Raw genomic sequence first — 22,747 nt, forward strand, 5'->3', positions numbered from 1 at the left:
ATAAAATGAGCAACATTATCCAGGGAATAAAGAACTTCATTGCATTTCAAACCAAATGATCAATTGATTTTTTTTCCCCATGTTTATTGTGTATGCACTCCCGCTCAATTCCTCCCGAAGTCTCCTGCCATGGGCAATAGGTGCAGAGAAAACATATCTGTGGTTATGCCTCCTTCTCATGGCTTTGCACTGGTTCAGGAGCATCAAAGTTCGTATGAATATGTGAACTTTCCTTCAGAATCGCAAGCAATTACTATTAAACTCCATAGTCACAGAGTCCCATCCAGCAAGACACATCATGGAAAGTGGCCAAAGACTCTTAGTGCTATTTCCTGATAAAGTCATTAAAACACCCACAGTTTTGAAAAGCATTCAGTGAGGATCTCACTTTTCTGACACTGAAACCAAAGAAAGGCTTAGAAGCTCCTTCCACATAAGCAGCCAGAGCAGTTAAATGCAGCAGCTTCCTAAAAAGCCACCCAACCACCCTTTCAAAATCTTCTGACCAACATCAGCATGTCAGAGGAGCTGCTCCGATAGCTCAGCAACATGATGTGACTGGCAGAGCCAGAACCGTGTGGGCTCTCAGGTTGCTGAGGAGCCTTGCATGCAGGTTTATCAGCTATTTCACAGTGCCTTGGCTGCTCTACCTTCAAATAAAAACAAACATGAGCACTTCAGCATTTTGTTGTCTAATAACGCTTGTCTGCCTGTCAGGCTGAGTTCAAAGGGCAAGAGGAAAACAGGTGAAACAGCGAAGAGTCAAGAACTTGCTGAAGTTGTCAAACTCCTCAGAACAGCTGTCAGACCCCGGTGGTCTCACCTCCCACATGGAGCAGGACTGTCACTGCCACTAGAGCAGGCAATGCTGCGACCACCTCTGAGATGTACTCACTCCTCGGGACAACCCGTCCTCTTCCTGCTCCACCTGAGCCTCCCAAGCTGCAATCTTTGACTGTTGCTGCCAAGCCTGCAGCCACCACACAGGCTCTGCTTCTGTCCTCTTCCTAACTCTCCTTCAAGCAGCGGGGAGAGGCTGCTGCTGGATGCCCCTTTGGTCTCTCTTTCTCCAGACTTGACAAGCCCTCTTGCAGAGGACATGCCACAATCCCCCTGCTGTCCCCTTTCTTTGACACCTGAAGAGTGAAGACACCCAGCCACAGCCTGCAATGCCAAAACAAAAAGCTCTGTGGGGATGGGCAGCAGAGACAGTTTGCATGATGGAAAGATTCAGCCCTGAACAGGGTCACAACCCTTCCTTGGTTGCCTTTCCCAAAGATTTGGTCCCATAATATGAATTAACACAATGCTGTTCTGGTTTGGAGAGTGGTGTGAACTCCACCCTCAACGGAAGGTTTGTTCCAATTCAAGCACAAGCATTTTAAACAAGGGCAATTAAGTGCACTGGAAACGCTATTGCAACATGAAGGCTAGAAATCCAAACGCAAGGTATCAGGAGTCACTAGCAAGGAAAGCTCCTGAAAGAAGTGCCCACCCACCCACACTGCACAAGTGTAATATCGTCCGACTGATGGTTTGCATTTTGAAGCCAGATAAGCAAGCCACAGTTCAGCCATTATTTTTCTTTTTTACTGCCAGAAGTTTACACCCACAAAGAATTATGTCAGCAATAAGAGTGGCACCACATGGAAAATATCTGATTTGCATCAACAGGTCCCTAGTGTTAGTTTGGCATAGATGCAATTATTTACAGGTGTAATTATGCACCTACAAATGCTAAAACACACCTAGTTTATACCACAAAATGCAAACTCCAGAAGAAACATGTGCAGTATGTGGTCATGGATACTTCTAAGAACCTAACACTTTTTTCTTGAAAAATTTTGGGGTTTAAATTTATAGCCTTCACCTGACAATAACAGTGTCCTGAATGTTTTGCTTCTCAAAATGCACTGAATGCTCAGACTTCAGTAAAAAAAATTTATTTTCAATATAAAAGTGCCAAAATATCCACCAACATTGTAATCTATTCAACAACCAGCTTACTCTAGTAATCAAAATTGCAAGCATCTTTATTCACATTTTGAAATCAAATTCCTTTCACACATTTCCACAGTACCCGAGGTCCCTTGAAAGTGGGAAATTTGCATTTCGGTTGGCTGCTGTAGTCCATATGTCCAAGTTCATGTAGGCACGGAACGGGTTAAACCTTGGATAGTATTCCTGCTTACACATAACTGCCTGGTTCTCAACATGGGTTGAGTGCTGGGTTGTGGCACTAACAGGACAGCAGCTTTCATAAACATCGCTCTGAGGTGCCCAGATGGAACCAAAAAGTCCAGACATTGGAGACAAGCTTCGGGTGCTCGAGAGGTAGGGCTGTAGAGAAAGATAAAATCATCATGGGAAACTGCAAAATGGCCTGTTTGCCAAAGAATGGATGGAAATGTACTGAATGGGAGGAATCAGCACTTAGGCAGAGAACTTGGGAAACACACAAGCAGAAAATTACACAAGTTTGCAAAGCAATATGGTTGCCCAAAAGATTGCAGCAGCATTAGCGTGCATATGGAAAGGCACTTCATGAAATGAATCCGCATGAGCTGCTCTCTACATGGCACCAATATCATTGTAACAGGAATACAATGCTCAGTTCTGGTTGGGTTGTTAAGAAATACAAGGAATAAACAGACGACACGTGAAGAGCGCCATGCATGGGTTCAGGAGTTAAAATTAAAAGAGAAGGACAACTAAGGAAAGAAAGTTAAAGGGTTGAAGTATGTGTCAGTACTGAAAGATTATGCACACCAGAAGCAAAAAGGGATATTCAGCATGGAAAAGAGAATATAACTGGGAGCCAGGGAATTCAGTCAGAAAAAATTCGAAAGCTTATAAAGAACCTCCTGGAGAGCAAGATGTGTTAGCCTGTGAGGAAGTCTCTTGGAGAAGGTCATGGAAGTCTTGGGACTTTTAAAACTGAATGAAACACTGAAAAGTATTGTGGGGAAAAGCTCAACAGGGAAATGAGCTGAATTATCTAATGTATTTTCCAATCTCTACCTTCTGTATTTCCTGGCATTCTTGAATAAAATATGGCATAAAGTTACATTTATTTCAGGAAACAGAATTCTACCAGTTTTGCCACTTTTTAAATATAGGTGAATTTTCATTTTTGCAGTTAGAAATATTTCTTGCTTTATTTGCTTAGTTTTCTTCAAAACAAGCATACTGTAAGTACAGTTTTTTCTTCTAATATATAAGAAATATGAGCAGAAGAGAAGGTGGTTGCAATTAAAGACCACCTTGAACTGAAGTCAGCCATACATTGCACTATGGGATGACATAAGCATGGCTAGTCCAGAGCGTAACAGGTCAAAGTCAGCATTCAGAAATCTGCACAAATCCAGCTTAAATCACTTGGATTTCCTAGCAAAAAAAGACTGTCAAAGTCACTGAGAGCAGCTGTCCATTCAGCCCCACCATTTTCAAATCTCTCTGGGTTTTGCTGTCAGCACTTTTTGTATTTTATCCTCATCTGGAAAGGTTGATTTTGATAGGGAAAAGTCTCGGTAGACTACATAAGTCCAAAATGTTTTTCCATATGTAAAATGATTTGCATCAATTTTCAGGCAAAAAAAAAGTGATCTATCTTGCCATTTAATAGACAAAGCTGAGTAACAACCCTGACCAGCAAGTGGGAAAAAGCCGTGCTACCAACACCAGCACCAAACACGTACATCAGGCTACTTGAAGGAATCACGAGGAACATGCAAGCGATAGGTAAGGGACAGACGGGCATGCACTGAGAAGGTTTTTGAAGAGGTGCACACAGAGACAGCCTGGCAGTGACAATACTCACCGTGGAGTTGACATAACTGGCGGGCTCCCAGGCGGGCGGCATGTTGGGAGGCGCATTCCAGGTGGAGGGGCAGCTCTGGTCAATGAAGGCTGTGTTCTGCACTGCGGCCGTACCTGGGAAGCCACTGGGGTAGTTCATGTTTTCTACAGTTTATAAAAACGAGGAAGACAAAATAAGGCTTTTGCAATGTAAACACTGCTAACGTTTCTGTGGAGGAATGCTGAATCTTCTTGGAGCGAGACATGCTGGAACCAACCTAAGCTTTTGGTGACTTAAGGCAGCTTCCAGGCAATGCAGCAGCGAAGCGTAACAACTTCTGTTAACAAGGCTACCATTTTGTACCAGGCACCCACTAACAAATTGCTATCAGGAGGACGGGGTAAAGAGTAGGCAATCTCTTTAATGGAGAAAGGAGCCTTTATTAGCTGCAGAACGTGCATGGCAGAGCCTACCCTGGCTTCACTGCCAACAGGCCTCAGCGCTAAGCACCCGAGGGAACACCGTGCTGCCTGTGATACTGTAGCTTGACTTTTAATTATTGCTTAGGTAATGCTAAAGAATTTTAGGTTCTTGCCAGTATGCGTCCCAAGCCAAGAAACTCTAGCCTGGAAAGGTAATTGGTCACAAGAGGCCTTCTGTTTCACACACTGGAAGGCAGAAGCCTGCCAGAAGAGAAACAAAGAAAATTGTGCAAAAAGAATTGTGTAATATTGCGGTCACAAGCACTTCTCTCTATTCTGTCTCAGAGTAAGGACTGTATGCTGGATTTTCAGGCTTAAAATGTCTATACAAAGATCAATGTTCTCATCTACCACACACAGATTGTGCTTTTTTTTCGATAGAGCACCCGGTCAGCTGGAAAGTGCAACGTTTGGTCAAGCAATGAATGTCCAAATGCTTATAGACAAACTCTTTTTTGTTTCAAAGAACAGAGAGAAAATATGCTCAGTGATAACTTCAGTTTTACTTCATCTCACCTTCTGGGAAAGCACCATATTCGTTCATCTCTAATGGACAATACATGTTGGAAAACTGGCTGTCACAAGTTGCGTTCCAGTCAATGAAGCTGTCCCGAGAAAAAGGAAAAATCTGCTGTTAGAAGCAGTTTGCAGAACTTCTGAAAATTATTTAGACATACTTATTTACTGTAAAGCTGTTGGGTGTAAAATGCCTGTAACTCATGATTAGGCTTTTCACATTCCACTTGCCATACAAATCCTGCCAGTAACCACTCTCTGCCAGTATGTAATCAGAGCGATTATCTTGCTGAGCTCTTTTTCCCTCCCAGGAGGATGAACAATTTGCAATGACAGCTACCAGAGTTCTGCAACACCTAGTGGGGCTCAACTTCTTCCTCCAGAAAAAGAAAGTAATTCTATTTCTTTTCAACAACCACAAGAGTAGTAGATAGAAAGTGAAGTGATTTGAAATAAGAGGAAACGTAATGCATTCTCTAGCATTTCTATGAATAGCACTCAATATGGGCATTTCTCCTGTCCCCACCACAAGCATGAGAGCCCTGTTCAGCAACGTTTTCTAAACTACACATGCTTAGTGAAAGGATTATACTTATTTTCATTAAAATAATTCAAGTATTTCAATAAGTCTTTCAAGAGCAATTCTTAAAGATCTGACTTAGAGCCAGACAGACTGCTGGCCATTATTCCAAATCATCAGGACTGCGGTTTGTTGACACACCAGTTTACAGTTGAGGTTAGCAGCCTGGTTAGAAACACAAGATTGTCACTTGGGGATTTCTGTGTTACCACTCTGTCGTTTTGGATGACAGGACATGACCTGAAGAACTGACAGCACTGCACTGCCAGAGTATTTCTTCTCCCTAGTTTGTCGTGAATTTCGCATTAGTAAAATTTACAGTGCAGAAAGTCTCTAGTACAAGAAGGACTCAAGTTCACTGCTGTACGAAAATTGACTCAAATCTACACAGAGCCTGATCAAATAGCCCAACCAACTTTTTTTCATATACCATCTTCACACTGGGCTATTTTATTTTATTTAACAATGTCTGTTTATGCCATATAACACAAGTACATACTGCATAACATTCCCTCTGATATACAGAAGCCATGTGTTTAGCAAGAGGAAAGCAAACCTAAAAGGCAGGCCCTCTGCCTGGTCATGCAAAAGAACTGGAAGAAATTAAAAATTTTCCAGCAAGTATTTAATTAAATTTGAATAGAAGTTCTGGAATATCTACACACGAATAGGAACACCAGTGAATTTGTCTGAGCAAAATTAATCATGATGTACTAATGGAAAGTATAAAAAAACAGGAGATAGTTAAAATCAAATTTGTGCTGTTGCTTCTATCATCTGCCTTACAAATATTATGAAGTAGGCTTAAGTGCAGTGCTCTGTATCACAGAAACCTGAACAAAGTGTTAGCCATACTGTTGACATGAGACATAACTTGCCTGTTGTGGACCGAGGGCGTTTCTTGGATCATACACGGTATATTATTCTCAAGGTTGTAGTTTAGGCTGTTTGTCAGGCAGACTGGCTGGGCAGGCCACAAGTCTCCTGCTGGGTAAAGACCTAAACAGGGGAACAGGAACGAAATGGAAAACAGGAAGGAAGCTTGCATAAGCTCTGAGAATCAAATGTCATTCGTGATATTCAGATCCATGTGAAAGATAATCCAGCGATGCCAATGAACCTATTTATGTGAAAAGGCCAATTTTTAAACAAAGCTCAAAATTTCTATTTTTTAAAAAAAAAAAAAAAAAAAAAAAAAAAGGACCTGAACCAAGAATTTGAAATTCCACAAAGCAGGGCAAGAAACTCCTGTGAAGAATTCTTAACTCATTGATCATCGGTGGCAACACAGCGCCCTTCCACATGATCTGGGGACATGATCCCCACCAGCCTCTCTTTTGCCCCCACCCTTCATTCGGTAACCAGGTCTGAAGTACAGCCACATAAATGCAGCAGGAACATTCAGGTTTTTAATGTATGGGCAGTGCTGCCAGAGCTATCCATGAATGAACATTAGGTGAACTTGCTATGGCTGCATTTAGCCTGTAGAGCACATATTCACCGTGGTGCTCTCTACAGTCTGAACACCTAACTGCCCAAAGACATGTTGTTCCTATCAACTATGAAAACATAGCTGGATAAAGGAAAAAGATCCAAATTAACAGTCTTTATGAGACAATGGTTGCAAAGTTAGCTCAATTTCATTATTTCACATGACAGCAATTCGTAATATCTACACCACAGAAGCTTAATCAGCCTTTGTACCTTGCCAGACATGTTAATCCTACAGCAAAAGGCACAGCTGCAGGCAGACGGCTCTGCTGCTTAAAGAGCTGTGTGTTTTAAACAGTTTTCAAACTCCACCTCACCATGTAGAGCCTTTTGCTGTTATGAACTCCAGTGAACAGGTCAGAATTGAATACAAATAAAACAGAAACAATAAAAACTCAGAGTTTTAAAAGCCTGATCCAGTCCTTCTTCGTTATTCCTTTCAAAAAGGGCAAGTCCTTATTGTGGACATTTGGAGAGAAAAATGGTCAAATTCGCTTTGATGCTGAACTTCATTTTAACGTAAGGATCAGTGTTATCTCCCAACCACATTACTTTTAGACATAAACCTATGCAAAGCAAGAGAAGAAAAAACAAAGAATACCTAAAACATAAGCTGAAAGCTAAATGCTGTCTTAACACAGAGAAGATTCAAAAGAACATCAAAGCTGTAAGACTGTTTGCTAACTTTGATCTTAACTTGCTTAGAAGTCATTCAAATTCTAACAACATCTCTATGAATTTTGTGTTTACATGGGTTATTAGCAACATCATTGAAACTGCTTGACAAATAGTGTGCAAAGCCAGCTTAAGTTGCTAATTAAGTAACTGACCTTTGTTCTTGTCAGGATCTGCAGCTATGTCAGTGAAATTGGGACATAAGGTTTCAGGATACTGGGGAATGCTGTTCATGTCTCTGCTAAATGAAAAGAAAATTTCATTTCTTAAATCAAGGCACTCATGTTTAATAATCCAAAGTACTTCACAGGAAAGATACAAAAATGTAAAAATATTCTGGTGAATATCATAGTTGCTATTGCTTTCCCAACTTCTTTCCTGATTTTCCTTAAATTACCACTGAGCAATTTTTCAAAATTGAAAGCCATCTACTAATTACACACGCAAAACAAATACATCTTAATTATCCCAGGTTTGTTATCCAACCTATTGCAACTTAATTCAACACCTCTCCTCTTGAAATCCGAAACAAAGCTATATTCCATTAAGATGAGTAGGATCTCACATGATGTTTCAATGCTCCCAACAACTTTCAGACAAGTTTACTTTTATGTGCATGAAGACACACAGACACATATGAACACCGATTTTGTATTCACTGAATGCCAAAGAAACTAGTTAATGTGAGTGGAAAGGCATTTTTAAGAACCAGAATCCCAGAGGAAAAGGATTAAATTATTTCTGCTAGTGAAAACAGACAGTCATGAATGAGAAGTGAAGCGAGGATTCATAGTAATAAAAACTGTAGATGCTATCTCTACAACAGCAAAGAAGTAGAAAGGAATGTGGGGTAGGGGGAAATCAATTTTCATGCTGTATATCCTAGAACATTATTTTCATTAAAAGAATAACATCAACTTGAAAGTCTCACTTCCATTTTTTTTTTAAACAATTATTACTTTAATAAAACTAAGTGCCAAAGGAAATGCAGTAAGTTGCTAAGATCTGGAATAAATTAGAGGGGAAAAAATCACTTCCTTTTTTCCCCCAATTTCATTTTACATTTGGAAGTATTTATCATATTACCCCAGCACAATCCATTTTCTGTCACAATTGTATAGATCTTCTCACATACTGAAGAAGATTCTTCTTTTTCAAATAGAAAGTCCAATTAGAGGATCACAAAATATAGTAAGACAACAGATAGGTATGATTCATCAAAATGAGACAAGTTTTCAAGTTGATGGAGTTTCTTTAATGTCTTACAGGTGTAGATTCAAATTTATTTATTTTTTACCTGGTATTGCAGATGTTATGAGACAGATTTAAAGTGATAGGAGTTTCAGATGGAAAATCATTTTGTGAAATATTCTCTCCTAAAGAAAAGAATGACTGTGAAAAATCAAAGATCCTAAAAAAAAGAAGTATGCACAGAATATTCATTCACACAGATGAACTCAATGGTTTTAACCAGTTTTTCTTTCAGACTGGAGTATCACTAGCTGCAAAGTGTGCTATTTCCCCAGGGTCTTAAGCGTATTTTGTGACTTATAAGTGATTATCACACTTAATTTTAATGGATAGATTCCTTGTTACTATCATATTCATTTTGTATTTGGAATGACTTTTAAGAGACAATACAATTTGAAAGTATTGCCCACAAATCATTATCCATTGCATCACAGGTTGAGACCCATCAAATAGAAACTTCATAACGTCAGGTTTTGAAATTTTCTACACACACAAATATACATAAAAATGTATGCTCATTTTTAAGATTATTCAAAATAACTTCTTTCAGGTACTCAAAGTGATTTTTACTTGTGTCACTTCAGCATTTTAAATCTACTTCTATCACTACAGCAATCTGGCTAGCAATGGCAGTGACAGAATTTTGGACTTCCAACTACGTAAATGGTATTCAGGCGTTCAAAAAGATGCAGTGATGAACCATAGTTGCCACTTCTCACGCCCCATGAAGTGGCTCAGGCCTCCTGGCTACTTCTACTTCAAATATGCCTATCCAATCCCAGCACCCTGAGATTCGTTCTGAACTGCTTTCACACGTTTCTCATTTGTGAACTTTCTTAAATAGCTCTAACAAGAAGATTGCATTTTTATGAGATTGATGTGATGTAACGAAGTCAAAGACATAAATTGCTTTGACTAGTCACTCTCAGTTCCATGGAAACTAACTGGGCAGCTCCTCAGTGCAGAGGACACCTCCTCTGTATTGTTCTGATACTCTCTGTAGCCTGGACAGCTCATCCTCATCTCCACAAAACCTGTGATACTTCCCTCCCCCAATACCAAGCATCTGTCCTACTGTTTCTGAGAGATATTTTCTCCTATAAAAGGCAAGCTACGTACTCCATGCTGTGGCAGCCCTTCCCATTCAGAAGGAAGACAAACTCTCCCCACTATTGTGCAGAGGTGATGTTTGCAGAACTTACTGGATGGAAGAAAATGCCTGGCAGTAATCATGGGCTTTTTATCTCCGTCAGAACTGCTGGTACTGCTCCAGCTACCCCAGCTCCCACGACTGGCACGAACACTTCCTGATGAACTTCCACAATCTGAGCTTGAATCAGAACAAAACTTCTCCAAACACTTCTTTTTGGACCGTTGATAAAAGCTTTCTAAAGAGGTTTTGGAAAAAAAGAGTCTTTCAGTTGAAGTGAAAAGCTACTGAGATGTGATTTTTCTAAATTTCCTGATAGCAGGACAGAAATCAGTATCTACTGATAGCCTCACCAAGATAAACACACCAGGCCCTACAGCACGAGGAGCTTATGACCTGACTGAGATCCCCAGCACAATGAACACAAGTCAGGGCACTGTGCAGTTACAGGCAATAGTTATGAAATAGGAAGCAATACTGCTCATTGAAATACACTGTTATTATCTGAAACAGGAAACATTCTGACTCTGGGAACATGCACACTAAAAGCAACAGAAGTTACAAGCAATGAATCCATAAGTGATAGATTCTCCTTCCTTAGCATCTCATCAGGGAGATAATCTCACAGGCCTTAGGGAGCCTTACACCTCCTTCAGCCTGCTTATTCCAGAGGTGGCCTCAGCAATACAGCTGCCTCAGTTAGCACCAGCAGAACCTGGACGCACAAGCCAACCATCAGTCCTTTGCCCAAGAACAATCTGCTATGGCTTCAGACTGACATCTGCTGATTTGTGCTGAGAACCACGCCATGGAGGAAGCACACGGTGCCCTTCAGAAACGAGCAGGTATTATCACTGCTGGCATTGGTCCCCCTGCCAGCCCTGCCATCTCAGTGTAAGGGTGTGAAGCCAAGAGGGGCAAAAAGGTCTTAGGAAAGGAAAACTATTCTATTGCCACAAAAATATCTCACATTTCTTCAGTCTGACAATTAAGATTGCATACCTGTTTCTCCCTGTATAGACAAGCTCCCAGATTTCTGGTCTGCTTTGCAATTTTCCCCATCACCCTGAGGACACCAGGCTCTTATTCCAATATTAGCTCTCAGATCCGGTCTTTCATATTCGCTGCACATGTGCTTCAACTCACTCTGCTCGGGGACCCTAATACAACCACACCCAAAGAAACACATTTGCACATCACATTTCAATCGCACTTTTTCAGGTATTAAACACTTTAACTCAAAAGGCTACCAAGTCAGAATGCGGGGCAAGGAAAAGGACAAGGAGTTTTATTCCCCAACTTTACAGAAACTTAAAAAAACATCTGTTAAGGCTTTCCCAAAATGCTATATCCCTCATATGGACTGCTACTTCTCAGCAGGAGGAGCAAGACTGCATGTGTATGTTTAACTCCGTTCTCTAATGCACTTGCAGAAGGCATTCATACGTTACAGTAATAAACACAGTCTAGCACCGTATGGAGATCTAGGTTCACAGGAAAAATGTGCCTGACATCTATTTCATTGGCATAATTATAACCAGAATAATCTGGTTGTAAGATCTGAAGTAATCTCAAGGTTGTGCTAGTAAAATTGAAATATCTGGATCCAATCAGAGTATTAAGGGAGCAGGAATAAAATCCAGCTGTCAAGTTTCTACAGGAAGGATATGGCTACATCTTAACTCAGAAAGGGGCAACTACTGAATCAGATGAAGGAACAATCACAAAATTTCAGTGATTTCATGTTTTATCCTTCCTACCTGCAAATGTCTGCATACTGCAAGGAATTACACATAAGCAGACTTCCCCCAATGAATATTAATTGGGTTATAACAACCTCTTCAGATTTTGCAATCTCCTTGTTAAGTCCACTGACCTCAACAGGACCACTCACAATAAAAATGAAGTCAGTGAAGGCTTTGTAGGATTGTGACCTTAATTCAAAGGACTGTGGGAGGAAGAAAAGGATTTTCTCCTAGTAAGCTTTTCTGTCCTAGCACTAATTTACTATTTGTATTTTTAACAACACTCAAAATAGCTTAAACTTATAAAAATATGAAAAAACATTTAATATAGTAGTTTACAGTTGACTTCAGAAATGCATTTAAATGAATCTCGGGGGGAAAAAAAAAGCAACTTCCCAAGGCGATCTCGAAATACTTTTGAATTTAGTGCTGCTCTAACTTGTTAATGCTTATCTACGAAGCCCCGGTGATACTACACATCTGCTTCCCTGAGGTAGATACTTCTTAATCATTATGGCAAAAATGAAAGTAACTTTATCTTGTCTTCCTCTTTCAAAACTACCAGAAGACAATATTCCCTAAGTTACTCAATACAGCAGATGATTCTCCTGACAGTGGAATAGTTTTAACAATTTAGTCTTCCTTTTTCCACTGAACAGAAAACACGACTGGATCTTATCCACACAACACAATAATGGAAAGGAAGTTAACCATCCAAACCTCAGAGACAGCAAATTCCAGACTGTACCAGAGAGCAACCACTGCTACGCAGAATGGGGTGCGTCTATATACATACAGATTTACAAATGGATAAATATTTCTTTTGCTGGCGATATTTAGTAGTGCACATTCTTAACAATAAAGCCTCAAGCCAGGACTACAGAGTGTTTATTTAACAAGATAAAGCGATCTGCCTAATGTACTATGCAAAACTCAGCAAAAGCTTGCGGAAACATTACAGCAGCTCTGGATTTCTTCATGACTTGGTGAGGCAACACATACCTTGTAGATATATTAACATTCTTTTTCTTATTCTTTCTAGATGTTCTATTTCTATTCCAATTTATGTTTGACACATTTCCTTCCTTCTTCTCCTGAGGTTTCTTCTTCCTAAATGCATCTTCTTGCTGAAGGTTTAAAAAAGAGAAAAAGCTGAGAATACATACCGAGGTAACTTCATTTTATACGGTAAAATGAACTCTATCAGATTTTCTTGCTAAATTTCACTGGACAAAACACCTCAACCCCAATTGCATAGTTACTATATGATTTAGTATCTCTCCACAGCACTTCCTCTTTCCAACACCATCCACTTGATCAGTCTTTCCAAGACTCTGTCCTTCAAGACACCAACAGATGATGAGAGAGAAATTTTTGAATTCCCAATGTTAGCATTTCACCCCTCACACCATCTAGCCCTGACTTCCAGGGGAAAAAAAAATACAGGGAGAAAAAGGAAGGCAGTCAATAAAATCCCCAACGTGCTAAAAACAAAAAACATCTGCCAAATTTATGATCAGTTTGTGTGCAAGTTCAGCAGCAATAAATCCTCCCTTTCCTCAGCAGCTGGGGGGGGGGCATTCATTTGAATTACAACTGAAGAAATTATGGGGTAACTTAACCAACAAAGAACAGTGACTAAGAAATTCGGGAAACAAAAAATGAGCACCATCAGCCACACACAAGGAGTCTGTAACAATTCCCAAAACAAGACTGTATCCCATCTTTTCTCGTACATATTCCTCGAGCACTAATCATCATTACACTTTATTGTCATGCAGCTCCTATCCAGTAGACAAAACACACACAAACCAAATTCTTGGATTCTTCTTATTAATTTTTAATTACCAGATGAAATTTTTTAAGTGTTTTACACTGCCCATAACACATGCAATGCATATTGTTTATCACGTGCTCCAAAAACAAGGATGGAGAATGATCCTTCTCAGCAGCTTCACAATCTGTCATGGGGCTTCTGCTTGCTCTGTTCCTAAATGCAAATTTCTTACACAAAGTCCTATATTTGCAGATTAGGTGTCTGAACGAAGGGAAATACACCCATCTAGACCACTTCCTCTCTAGGGTTTGCTCCCACTTCATTATCATGGCTAACAACTGGCATTAGATCCCAGCCCTTCTGTGCCTGCTCTGGTAAGGAAGAACATGTCTGGCTGTGATACAGCCAGTATCACAATATAGGGGCTATTTTAACTTTTACCCAAATGGCTCATCATTAATATGCATGGGATGTGGGACAGTACAACTGCATTACTTCCTCATTCATCTGATTTGCAGGGTTTTAGACATGTCTCCCCGTACATAACAGTCCCCACATATACATACAAACATACCTATACGTGCAAATAAGTAACAAGGAGATTATTTTAAATTTAAAAAGCAGAAAGACAGCAATACAAACCTCAGAAGAAGTAATCTCCTCTTTTGCACAGCACAGAGTCTCTTCCTTAGGTCCCTTATTAATCTTTTTCTCAGTGGAAGGCTTTAGGTTGATCTGCTTTTTTAAGGTCTCACAGTTTTCAGTTTCATTCCTGAGAGGCACTTGCTGGTTATTCCCTACAATTAAAAAGTAACACAAGTTTGCTTGGGAACTGAATGGGCTCCCAATCATAACTACATTAGTTTCTACTTTCACTGTGGCCTACCTCCTTAAAAAAGAAAAAAAAAAAAAAAAAAAAAAAAAAACACAAAGGGAGCAAACTAAAAAGCATGACTTGAGTTGTTTTCCGAAACACTAGGGGACTAGCACCTAGGCTGATGATGCTGAAAATTTCAAAATCAACAGCTAATGCTGTGTAAGTATTCTGATAGCAGCTACAAAAAGTACCTCTGTATCAATTCATGCTTATGGGCACACTACTCTTACACACACAAATTACCCCATCCCTACTCATCTCATCCAAGTTTGAGCTACTCGGGTCCCAGCCATGGACTTTGGAGGGTAGAACTGGAAGCCAGAGAACTTTGGGCTTAAAAACAATCAGAAAAACCCTGCAATCTTGTGAAGAAAACTTCTAAAAAGAGGGTAAATCAAAGTAAGGCCAGCCTTTATTTGGATCTTCAAGACTCCAAAGTGTCCTCGGCATCCACTGTGAAGACAAAGGGAAACCACACTTTCTTTAGGATAGTTGCAGCACTAGAAGTTTCTCTTCTTGAGGTGCTTATGAGGAAGTACTCTTGTGTAACGAAAGCAAAGAGGTGAAGAAAAAATAAGGAGGCCATTCTCAACAGCTGGCTGAGCTGCCCAGCTGAGCCACTATCCTCTGCTGGGATCCTTTTTAGGCTTCATTGACCCTACCAAAGGAAATAATCAAAACCCTGACAGTGCAAATACATAAATACAACTGCCAACAGACCCTTCAGCAGGTTACCTTTAGTGCTTTACCACTGATTACAAAGTATTTGTCAGTACTGCTTTCTCAAGGTGGAATTTGTGCTAATGAAAATAATTGTAGTATCTCCCAACTGGTTTATGTATGAACATGGTATCTGCAGTCTGTACTCAAAGTTACCTTGCTATGTACATAAAAACAGGTAAGATGTAATTACTGATTTTTTTTTAATTCAAAGCAAAGAAGGAGTAAGTTTTTGCAGTTTAGGAATGGATGAAGAATCTCAAAAAAATTTTGTAAGTAAGAATAAAATTACCCTGCTTTCACTCCTGAGACAGCACACTGGTACCTGCCATATCTAACAGGTAAGGACACAAAGGGTAAGCAACCAGTGCAGCCAACAGAAATACACTACAGCAGGGCCCCAAATCCCTGTGTTACATACAGTTCATTCACAAAATAAACTGCCATAGACCAGAGACACCATAGCTTCAGAAAACGTCAGTTTTCAAAATATAACTACTTTGCTGAGCTCCTAAGTCAAAACAAAATTGCAGAAGAAACATCTTCCTGATCTACTTTCCACTCAAAGTATTCTTGTGATTGTCTTAAAATTTTTAGCTGTGAAGCTAAGATAGAAATTAAAAATAAGAAAGATACCATTATTTTTCCTAGAAATTTCTTGCAGTTCTGGCTGTTGCAGAGGTGAACTTCTTGACAAGTGACTTTCAGGTAGCTTCTTAGACATCTTCACAGGACAGAACTCCTGTTCTTTGAGCTCAACTAGATTTTCTGGAGCTTTAAGGTTAGTTTCCTTAGGAAACATACATGTTTGAAGATCTTCCTTCAGATCACACTCTGAAGAAGTATTTTTAATGAGAACTGTATTTTTCAGTGCAGTTTCTTCTTTGCCCAGAAAGTTTTCTGGAAGAGTTAAATTCTTGTTAACATTTATGCCATTTGCATATTTTAGAGTTACCCAGTTCTCACTGACAACATCAGTGCAAATGTCCTCTTTTGGTGCTGAGATTTGGTTCTCCGCAATCTGATTTTGCTTCTCATCAGTAGCTGCAATGGCATTGCCAGCTGCTGTGTTTGGCTTTTGCTTACTGTAGTAAACTGAACATTTGTGTTTCTTCTGAGAGTGGCTGTAGGTCGCCGGACTTCTTTTGGCTGCATTTTGACTTCGGCTGGACGAAGTGCCTACAGACAGGAAGCCCTTCCCTTTGCCTTTATCTGATGAACTATAGGAATCCATAAATGTCTTACAGCTTCCCCTGGGGAAAAAAAAAAAGACAAATTGAGTTGCCTTTTTGTTTTTTAAACATCTATGAGACTATCATAAGTTGTTTTATGGGATATTTTTGTAATAAAATGAAAGGGGGCATATTCACAAGCTGAGATTTTGTTAGGTCTTCAATGTATCATACCAGCTACTCACATTCTGATTTCAGTGGAAGTTGAGAAAGACTAAGTATGTGCTCATACTTCAAAGACACTTACATGCTTGAACAAATGCTTAACTGACCAACCAGGAGGTCAGGTTTGAGGGCCATTAACATCATTTGCCATTCTTAATTTTGTAAGGCTGCTGCGTATGGTGTATCCATTAATGCTATTGCACAACTTCTATCTTGTGTACTACTGACAATTTACAAGATGAATAAACCCTTGAGTTCTTCCATTTCTCTTCTGAAGAGATAAATACATGCTGCAACACTGAAGCTCTCTGAAGGAGGTTGCTTTGAACAAGACCTAAATGACTCCACAGCAATGTCAAAGTACCAACAGACAGAAAGAACTACTGCATATTAAACAGGTGCAAAAAATGCAAATCAAAAGAAGAGGAAAGTGTTTTTACTTGTAGGAATCAGAGCTGATGACATCAACAGAGTTGCTGTTCTGCTGGGATGAAGAACTAGGATTTGGCCTCTGTCTTGATTTCATGAACTCTGCTAGAATATACTGGGCTTGCTGGAAGGCTATCAGGATCACACCAAGCAGGGACAAACTGTCAAAGAAAAACAACAAACACTGGTGTCTACAATTTTCAGGAATGTTCAATGAAAGTTACAAATCTCGTAACAAGATGCACTTTTCAAATATTTTGTTAGTAATTTTAAAGAAAACAGCTGATAGGAAAACACAAAATAAGTAACAGTTCCAATGGTTCCCCTCCCCCTTTTTATTAAACATCATGGCCCTAGCTAGTTGTAGCGTGGCAAAAAGTAACTCAGCCTTGACCTTCATAATGAAAAATCTAAAAGAAAAAAAAAATAGAAAAGAAAACCAACACTTGGTTTAAAAATTAGTTAGAAAGAAATCTCACTCAACACAATGACAACATACCATAGCATGACACATCTACAGAGTACATGTCAGTTATATCACTAGTTTGTTATTTATTTACAATTGTCTCTTCTGCTACCTAGAGAAAATCCTGACATAAAATGGGCTACAAATGGCATTGTTCTTCTGAGGTAAAACTGAAGCTGCAAAATGCCTTCTCTTTATCTCTAGCACATTAATTACACCAAACATAAATCAATCAGAATGAAAAGCTCTGTAATTCATCAAATCATCTTCTCATATAGGATAAATTTTGTCAGCTGGAAAACAGAATGAGAAACTCCTGATTTTTCAAATCCCTGTGGTATCCTTCTGTTGCATCTAGAGCCACGTTACATGGTTACTCTTACTGTTCAATTGTGCTCTGTTTCCAGCATCAAAACAACAATGCAAGCCGAACAAGTGTGCATAATGATCTCAATTATACATGCACTGGTATGTATATAGATCACCATGACATTTGTGTTCACTCCTTGCTGGTCCTGATGGCAGGAATTCAGGGTTCAGTGCAATGAAGACATCAGAAATCATTTGCCACAAACAGCATTCAACTCACACTCACAGTATGAAAGGTTAGTAAGGAAGACAACAAAAACCTAATTAAGAGCAGAACCCTGAACTGTTGTACAAAGTACAGGCCTCCTAAAACAGTTTACCGTGTACAAGCAATGAGTTAGCTAATGTAAGACAACTCTTTCTGGGGTAGCATCTTTATCAGTGTTCGTAACAAGAGCCAACAATAAGAGATACATATTTTTTAATACATGAAAGGAGGAAGCAAAAGGAAAAGCAGGTCCTTACTCAGGTGTCTGAAATCCCATAAATATGTTAATTTTCCAGAAATACTTTAAGATAAGCCATCAGTCCGCTCCATTCTACTGATGACATGCAGGGACTAACAGGTTCCACATGCATCTCTATGGATGGGGAAGTAAATCTTCTAGCAAGAGGGGTACCCTCTGGCTCTTCCTGTGGGAATACCTAACCCGTCTTCTTTCCAAGCCTAACATGGGAGTTTATCAGCAGGAGAAGCATGAAATGCTTCTCAATTCTACCACAGGCAACTGGATCACACAAGGTCCTGCAGACAGCTGGCAGTACTCCCAAAAGACTTAGACGCAGCAGACATTTAGGCCCTATCATCACATCTACCACAAGCCAGAAGTGCATGCTGATCTCTCACCAGTGGGTCACCAGAAGCTCTGAACACATTACCTTACAAAGAGGACAGTGAGCCGCCAGAAAGACTCCTCCCAGCTGGGTCCTGGCACCACATCTGCACACAGGGGTAACAAATGGTGAGGAAGAGTCACGTTGAGGGTGAAGTGGAACTCCAGATCCGCAGCAGTCACCAGGGTTAGCTCCCGGATTACCCACGAAGATGTAAAATCAGGAGTGAATCTGTCATGCAAGCAGACAGAACTAGTGTTATTTTTCCCATTTGCTAGGCTTAATTTCATTTTCTGAACTCATACTGATACCAAAAAAAACATACAGCATGACTTCTGATTTAATAGTATGGAAAAAGACAATGAAATAAGCTATCACTGTATGCTTAAGACTACGCAGGTGCATTAGCACCTGTTTAAGAGGTTAAGACTTTGAGGTCATCCTCAAGCAGTAAGATGCGTGTACGCATACACACAACACATTATTGTAACTTACTGAAAAGCGTACTGAAGCTTATTTTCAAAGCTCACCAAATTTTGCATGCATGTGTGTTACTGGAGTGTCTGTTACTGCAACTAATTATTTCAAATTTCCACTTAAGTTAACTTGTCATCAGATTTGTTAGTGCTTACACAATGCTGATCTCCCGTGATGAGTTCTGAGCCAGGAAGAATTCCTGACAGTCTAACACTTCAAATCCATATCCTTGGCAACTGTAACCATTGATTTTCATTGATGAAATTGTTATAGGGAGAGGCCCAATATTCTCTACTTTGAAGTTCTTTGTGATGGACAAAATTTGCTTGCTGTCTTTCAGTTCTTAAAAGGAAAAAAGAAGAACAATTATTTTAGTGCTTAAAAAGACTAATGTTTAGAAGGAAATACTGCTTTTACTTTCAAATCAATTAAATACTCAGAAGCAACCAAAATTTTAATACAGACTATTTTGCAGCACTGTATTTCCAAAATCTGTAACTCTTATCAGCCAGTATTATGAGACATCAGAACCTACAACTCTTACTACCAAGTTCTTTAGTTTCTTTACTTCAATATTCTGTTTACTTAACATTATTGCACATTATCATTACCACTACGGAGTAATGCAGCCAGCTACAAAATCAGAGACCTGTTTCTTCTTACTCACGTCGTCTGCAGTCCATTAGTGTAGCTTCTGGCACCTTGAATCTAAGAGATCCTCCTGTACCTGGCAGTCTTCCCCCTACTTTAAGTAATTCTCTGGCTCCATAGCCTTCTACATTGACCACATCCAGAACAGTCAAGTTGTTTCTGCCACAACATAAAAATCAAATCATCAGCCATTAAAACACAAATGAAGTTTGCAACATCGTGGCTTTGCTATCTAGGTGCCAAATCAAGACAACAGTGTGTCAGTAACAGAATCACTAGCCACATCTGGAAAGGCCTCCCCTAAACACAGGTAGGATCACCTGTGAACCCTTCACTGCTGCACTTCACACAGTGAAAGGGCAAGTTTTGTTACCATTGCCACTGGATAATAGTGCCACCTGGTAAAAGTAGTTGTTCCTTCCAATTAGAAATATGACTCACTGGTCTCTTAAATGCTATCACTATGGAATTCAGTTTAAAATAGCAAAGCCACCCAGCAGGAAAAGGCTGTTGACGTGCTGACTGAAGAAGGGCCTCGATCATACATACAGTATATATTCATATGCATTTTCTAACCCACTAATCCAAACCACAAGGGAAAAAAAAATCTGAAGTTCCATATTTAATGACCTAGGTAGGCATGAAGTACAAATACCCTTCAAGCAACTTTTATTAAACTGAAGGTATTCTGACTTGTAAATTTTGACTATTTGACTTTGCTCCAAGATTGGGCAAATTCATTTTCACATTTTCTTGGTTGCTTCTCACAACTGAAACCTGAGTTACCTGATTAAAATAAGTGAGGATACTCTTTTGTAGTCAACTGGAGTAAAAATTACAGCAACTTTTCTGGTTTCCAGCGGTTGCAAATTTAACCGAAGCAGCTCAGAACTGCATTTCTTGTTGATAAGATCCTCTTGACGTGCATTCTGTTAAACAAAAACGCACTTATTTACTCACAGAAAATGTGTGTTTAAAGATCTTAATAAAAGAAGGCACTACATCTTTTCTTAGCACCACGTATGATATTTTTGGCAAGGTGCAATGACTCCTAACTAACTTGTTACACTAAAGTCTTTCAATCTGACAACATAAAACATCAGATAAGGTTGTTTATTTGAGCAAGTGTTCATATTACTGCACTTATTATTATGAGAAATGTATTACTTCATTTTTTAAAACAGATTTTATTTGTTCAGATGGAAAAGAAATTACACTGTGTCCTTCATATTCAAGAAATGATGAAACACTTCACAACACAACTAGAACTGACAGTATACTGATTGCACGGGGAAATGTGGCAACCATTATACCATCAGTGTAAGACTTGCAACTTGATTTCAGTGAGAAAGGGACTGTTGGCAAATATGTTGATCATTTTGAGTCACTGGAAACAAGCCAAAGTGAACTCCCTACCATATTAACTGAAGACCAGCACTACCAGAAGCTAAGTGAGTCTAGAAATTATGTAAAATATATATGTTTCTTAAAAATTTCAATACTGCTGTTTATATTTTCCCCCCATTAACATAAAAAAAAAAAAAAACAAAGAGAAAGCAAACAATCCTAAAAGTTTCTCTATCAGAATTGGGGGATCTCCTCTTAGAAAATCATGATTGAACACCCATAGCAGTCAAAATAACCACAAACATCACAAAAAGGGTTCTTTCTTGGTTGTTTTTAAAAGCTTTTAAAAGGTTGTTTTTTTCACAGCTGTTGTCCTAGTGTTTTTTCTGATCTTTTCTAGACCAAAGTGTTTTTAGTCTATTTTATGAAAAAAAAAAAAAACATACAAAAAAGTTTCAGAACCTTCACTCAACAGTCAATATTCGTTAAAAGCAAAACACGTATGGATTTACAAACTTCACCGGGTCACTCTCTACAAAGGTGCACATGCACAAACGTGAGACTAACCACTCACTACACATGCATATAAAGTGACTACAAAAATGACATTCAAAAGTGTAAATAGTGATTTGGCCAACAACAAGCCAAGGTCGGTCTCATATACAGATATACTAAACGTCTACGTAACCATAGATGCTCCCATAGGTCTTCAAGTCTCTACATGAAATAGAGGCAATACACACACTGGTGTAAAGATCCACCACTATTTTACAACCACCCTTCACTGTCGACAAAAAACAAAGGTCAGCTTTGATAAGTTTAGCAAATGTATTCTTTTGGTTTTATAAAGTACCAGTCTTTCAATAGGATCTTGAGGAGTGTTTTTAGAAACACGTTCTTGTACAGAGCATTAAAGATGCAGCTGCAGCATGTACAAGCAGCAAAGAAAATTTGTCAATTCCAGGCTTTCACGCAAACTAGAAATATAAGAATGAACTCTGCTGGTACCCTGGACAGTACTCTGATTGTCAGACTGTGCCAACATCCCTGGAAGCACATCTTCTCTCTTTCTATTATCCACGACAGAACACCTGAAGGTATAATCTCAGCTCAGCGCTGGCATATGGCACAATTAAGTGTCATCACACTCATGTTAAAAATGAGGTAATGGAAACCACAGACAGCTGTGACATTCCAACCTGAATCTGAGAGTTGCAGTGAAACTGAGGTGAAACATAGAAATCCAGCTTTCTCCTTTGAACTACTGCCCAGCACTTCTTTCTGCTGAAAATATTATCTGTTAACTTCTGAGGTCACCAACAAAAGTCTTACACCTTGTGGACAACATAGGGCTAAACTGAAGTCCCAAAACAGAAAGCAAACTGTAGCCTTTTTGACACATACAGGCATGCACACACACTCTGCAGTTGTTTTCAATTTGGAAAACAGCAAACTCTGGAAAGAAATTAACTGCAAAAATACAAGCTTGACAGAGAATCAAGAAAACACACGTTGTTTTAAATAGTACTTAGTAAAAACTCAGATGTAATGTAGCTAAAAAAGAATTTTTCTAGGGTGTCATTTTTTTTAATCAAAATTAAACATCTTACCCTGTGAGAACATTCATCCATGAGCCTGAACTCAGTGGTGGTGAAATTAATAGCTTGGACATTTACGCCAAACCTAAATAAACCAAAACAAACAAAAAAAAAAA

At 39.2% G+C, this 22,747-nt stretch overlaps 1 protein-coding gene across 4 annotated transcripts in view; it reads right to left on the bottom strand.

Moving 5' to 3' along the window:
• Nucleotides 1-1,927: 1,927 nt before the first annotated feature.
• TMEM131L (transmembrane 131 like) overlaps nt 1,928-22,747 on the bottom strand; it is a 77,575-nt gene continuing 56,755 nt past the window's right edge. For 2 of the 4 annotated variants that reach the window (XM_032186323.1, XM_032186321.1), the window contains exons 19-35: nt 22,644-22,716; nt 20,473-20,615; nt 19,703-19,845; nt 19,191-19,377; nt 18,604-18,789; nt 16,901-17,050; nt 15,700-16,316; nt 14,109-14,263; nt 12,692-12,816; nt 10,947-11,104; nt 9,997-10,182; nt 8,841-8,919; nt 7,699-7,784; nt 6,256-6,376; nt 4,798-4,886; nt 3,821-3,963; nt 1,928-2,340 (exon numbers count right to left, since the gene is read on the bottom strand). In XM_032186323.1, the coding sequence (XP_032042214.1) occupies nt 2,062-2,340; nt 3,821-3,963; nt 4,798-4,886; nt 6,256-6,376; nt 7,699-7,784; nt 8,841-8,919; nt 9,997-10,182; nt 10,947-11,104; nt 12,692-12,816; nt 14,109-14,263; nt 15,700-16,316; nt 16,901-17,050; nt 18,604-18,789; nt 19,191-19,377; nt 19,703-19,845; nt 20,473-20,615; nt 22,644-22,716 (2,920 nt within the window). In that variant the 3' untranslated portion in view covers nt 1,928-2,061. The remainder of the gene's footprint in view (nt 2,341-3,820; nt 3,964-4,797; nt 4,887-6,255; nt 6,377-7,698; nt 7,785-8,840; nt 8,920-9,996; nt 10,183-10,946; nt 11,105-12,691; nt 12,817-14,108; nt 14,264-15,699; nt 16,317-16,900; nt 17,051-18,603; nt 18,790-19,190; nt 19,378-19,702; nt 19,846-20,472; nt 20,616-22,643; nt 22,717-22,747) is intronic. The other 2 variants (XM_032186324.1, XM_032186322.1) reach the window with 1 other exon arrangement.

This window comes from Aythya fuligula, chromosome 4, assembly GCF_009819795.1.
Source record: "Aythya fuligula isolate bAytFul2 chromosome 4, bAytFul2.pri, whole genome shotgun sequence".
Lineage (NCBI taxonomy): Eukaryota > Metazoa > Chordata > Aves > Anseriformes > Anatidae > Aythya > Aythya fuligula.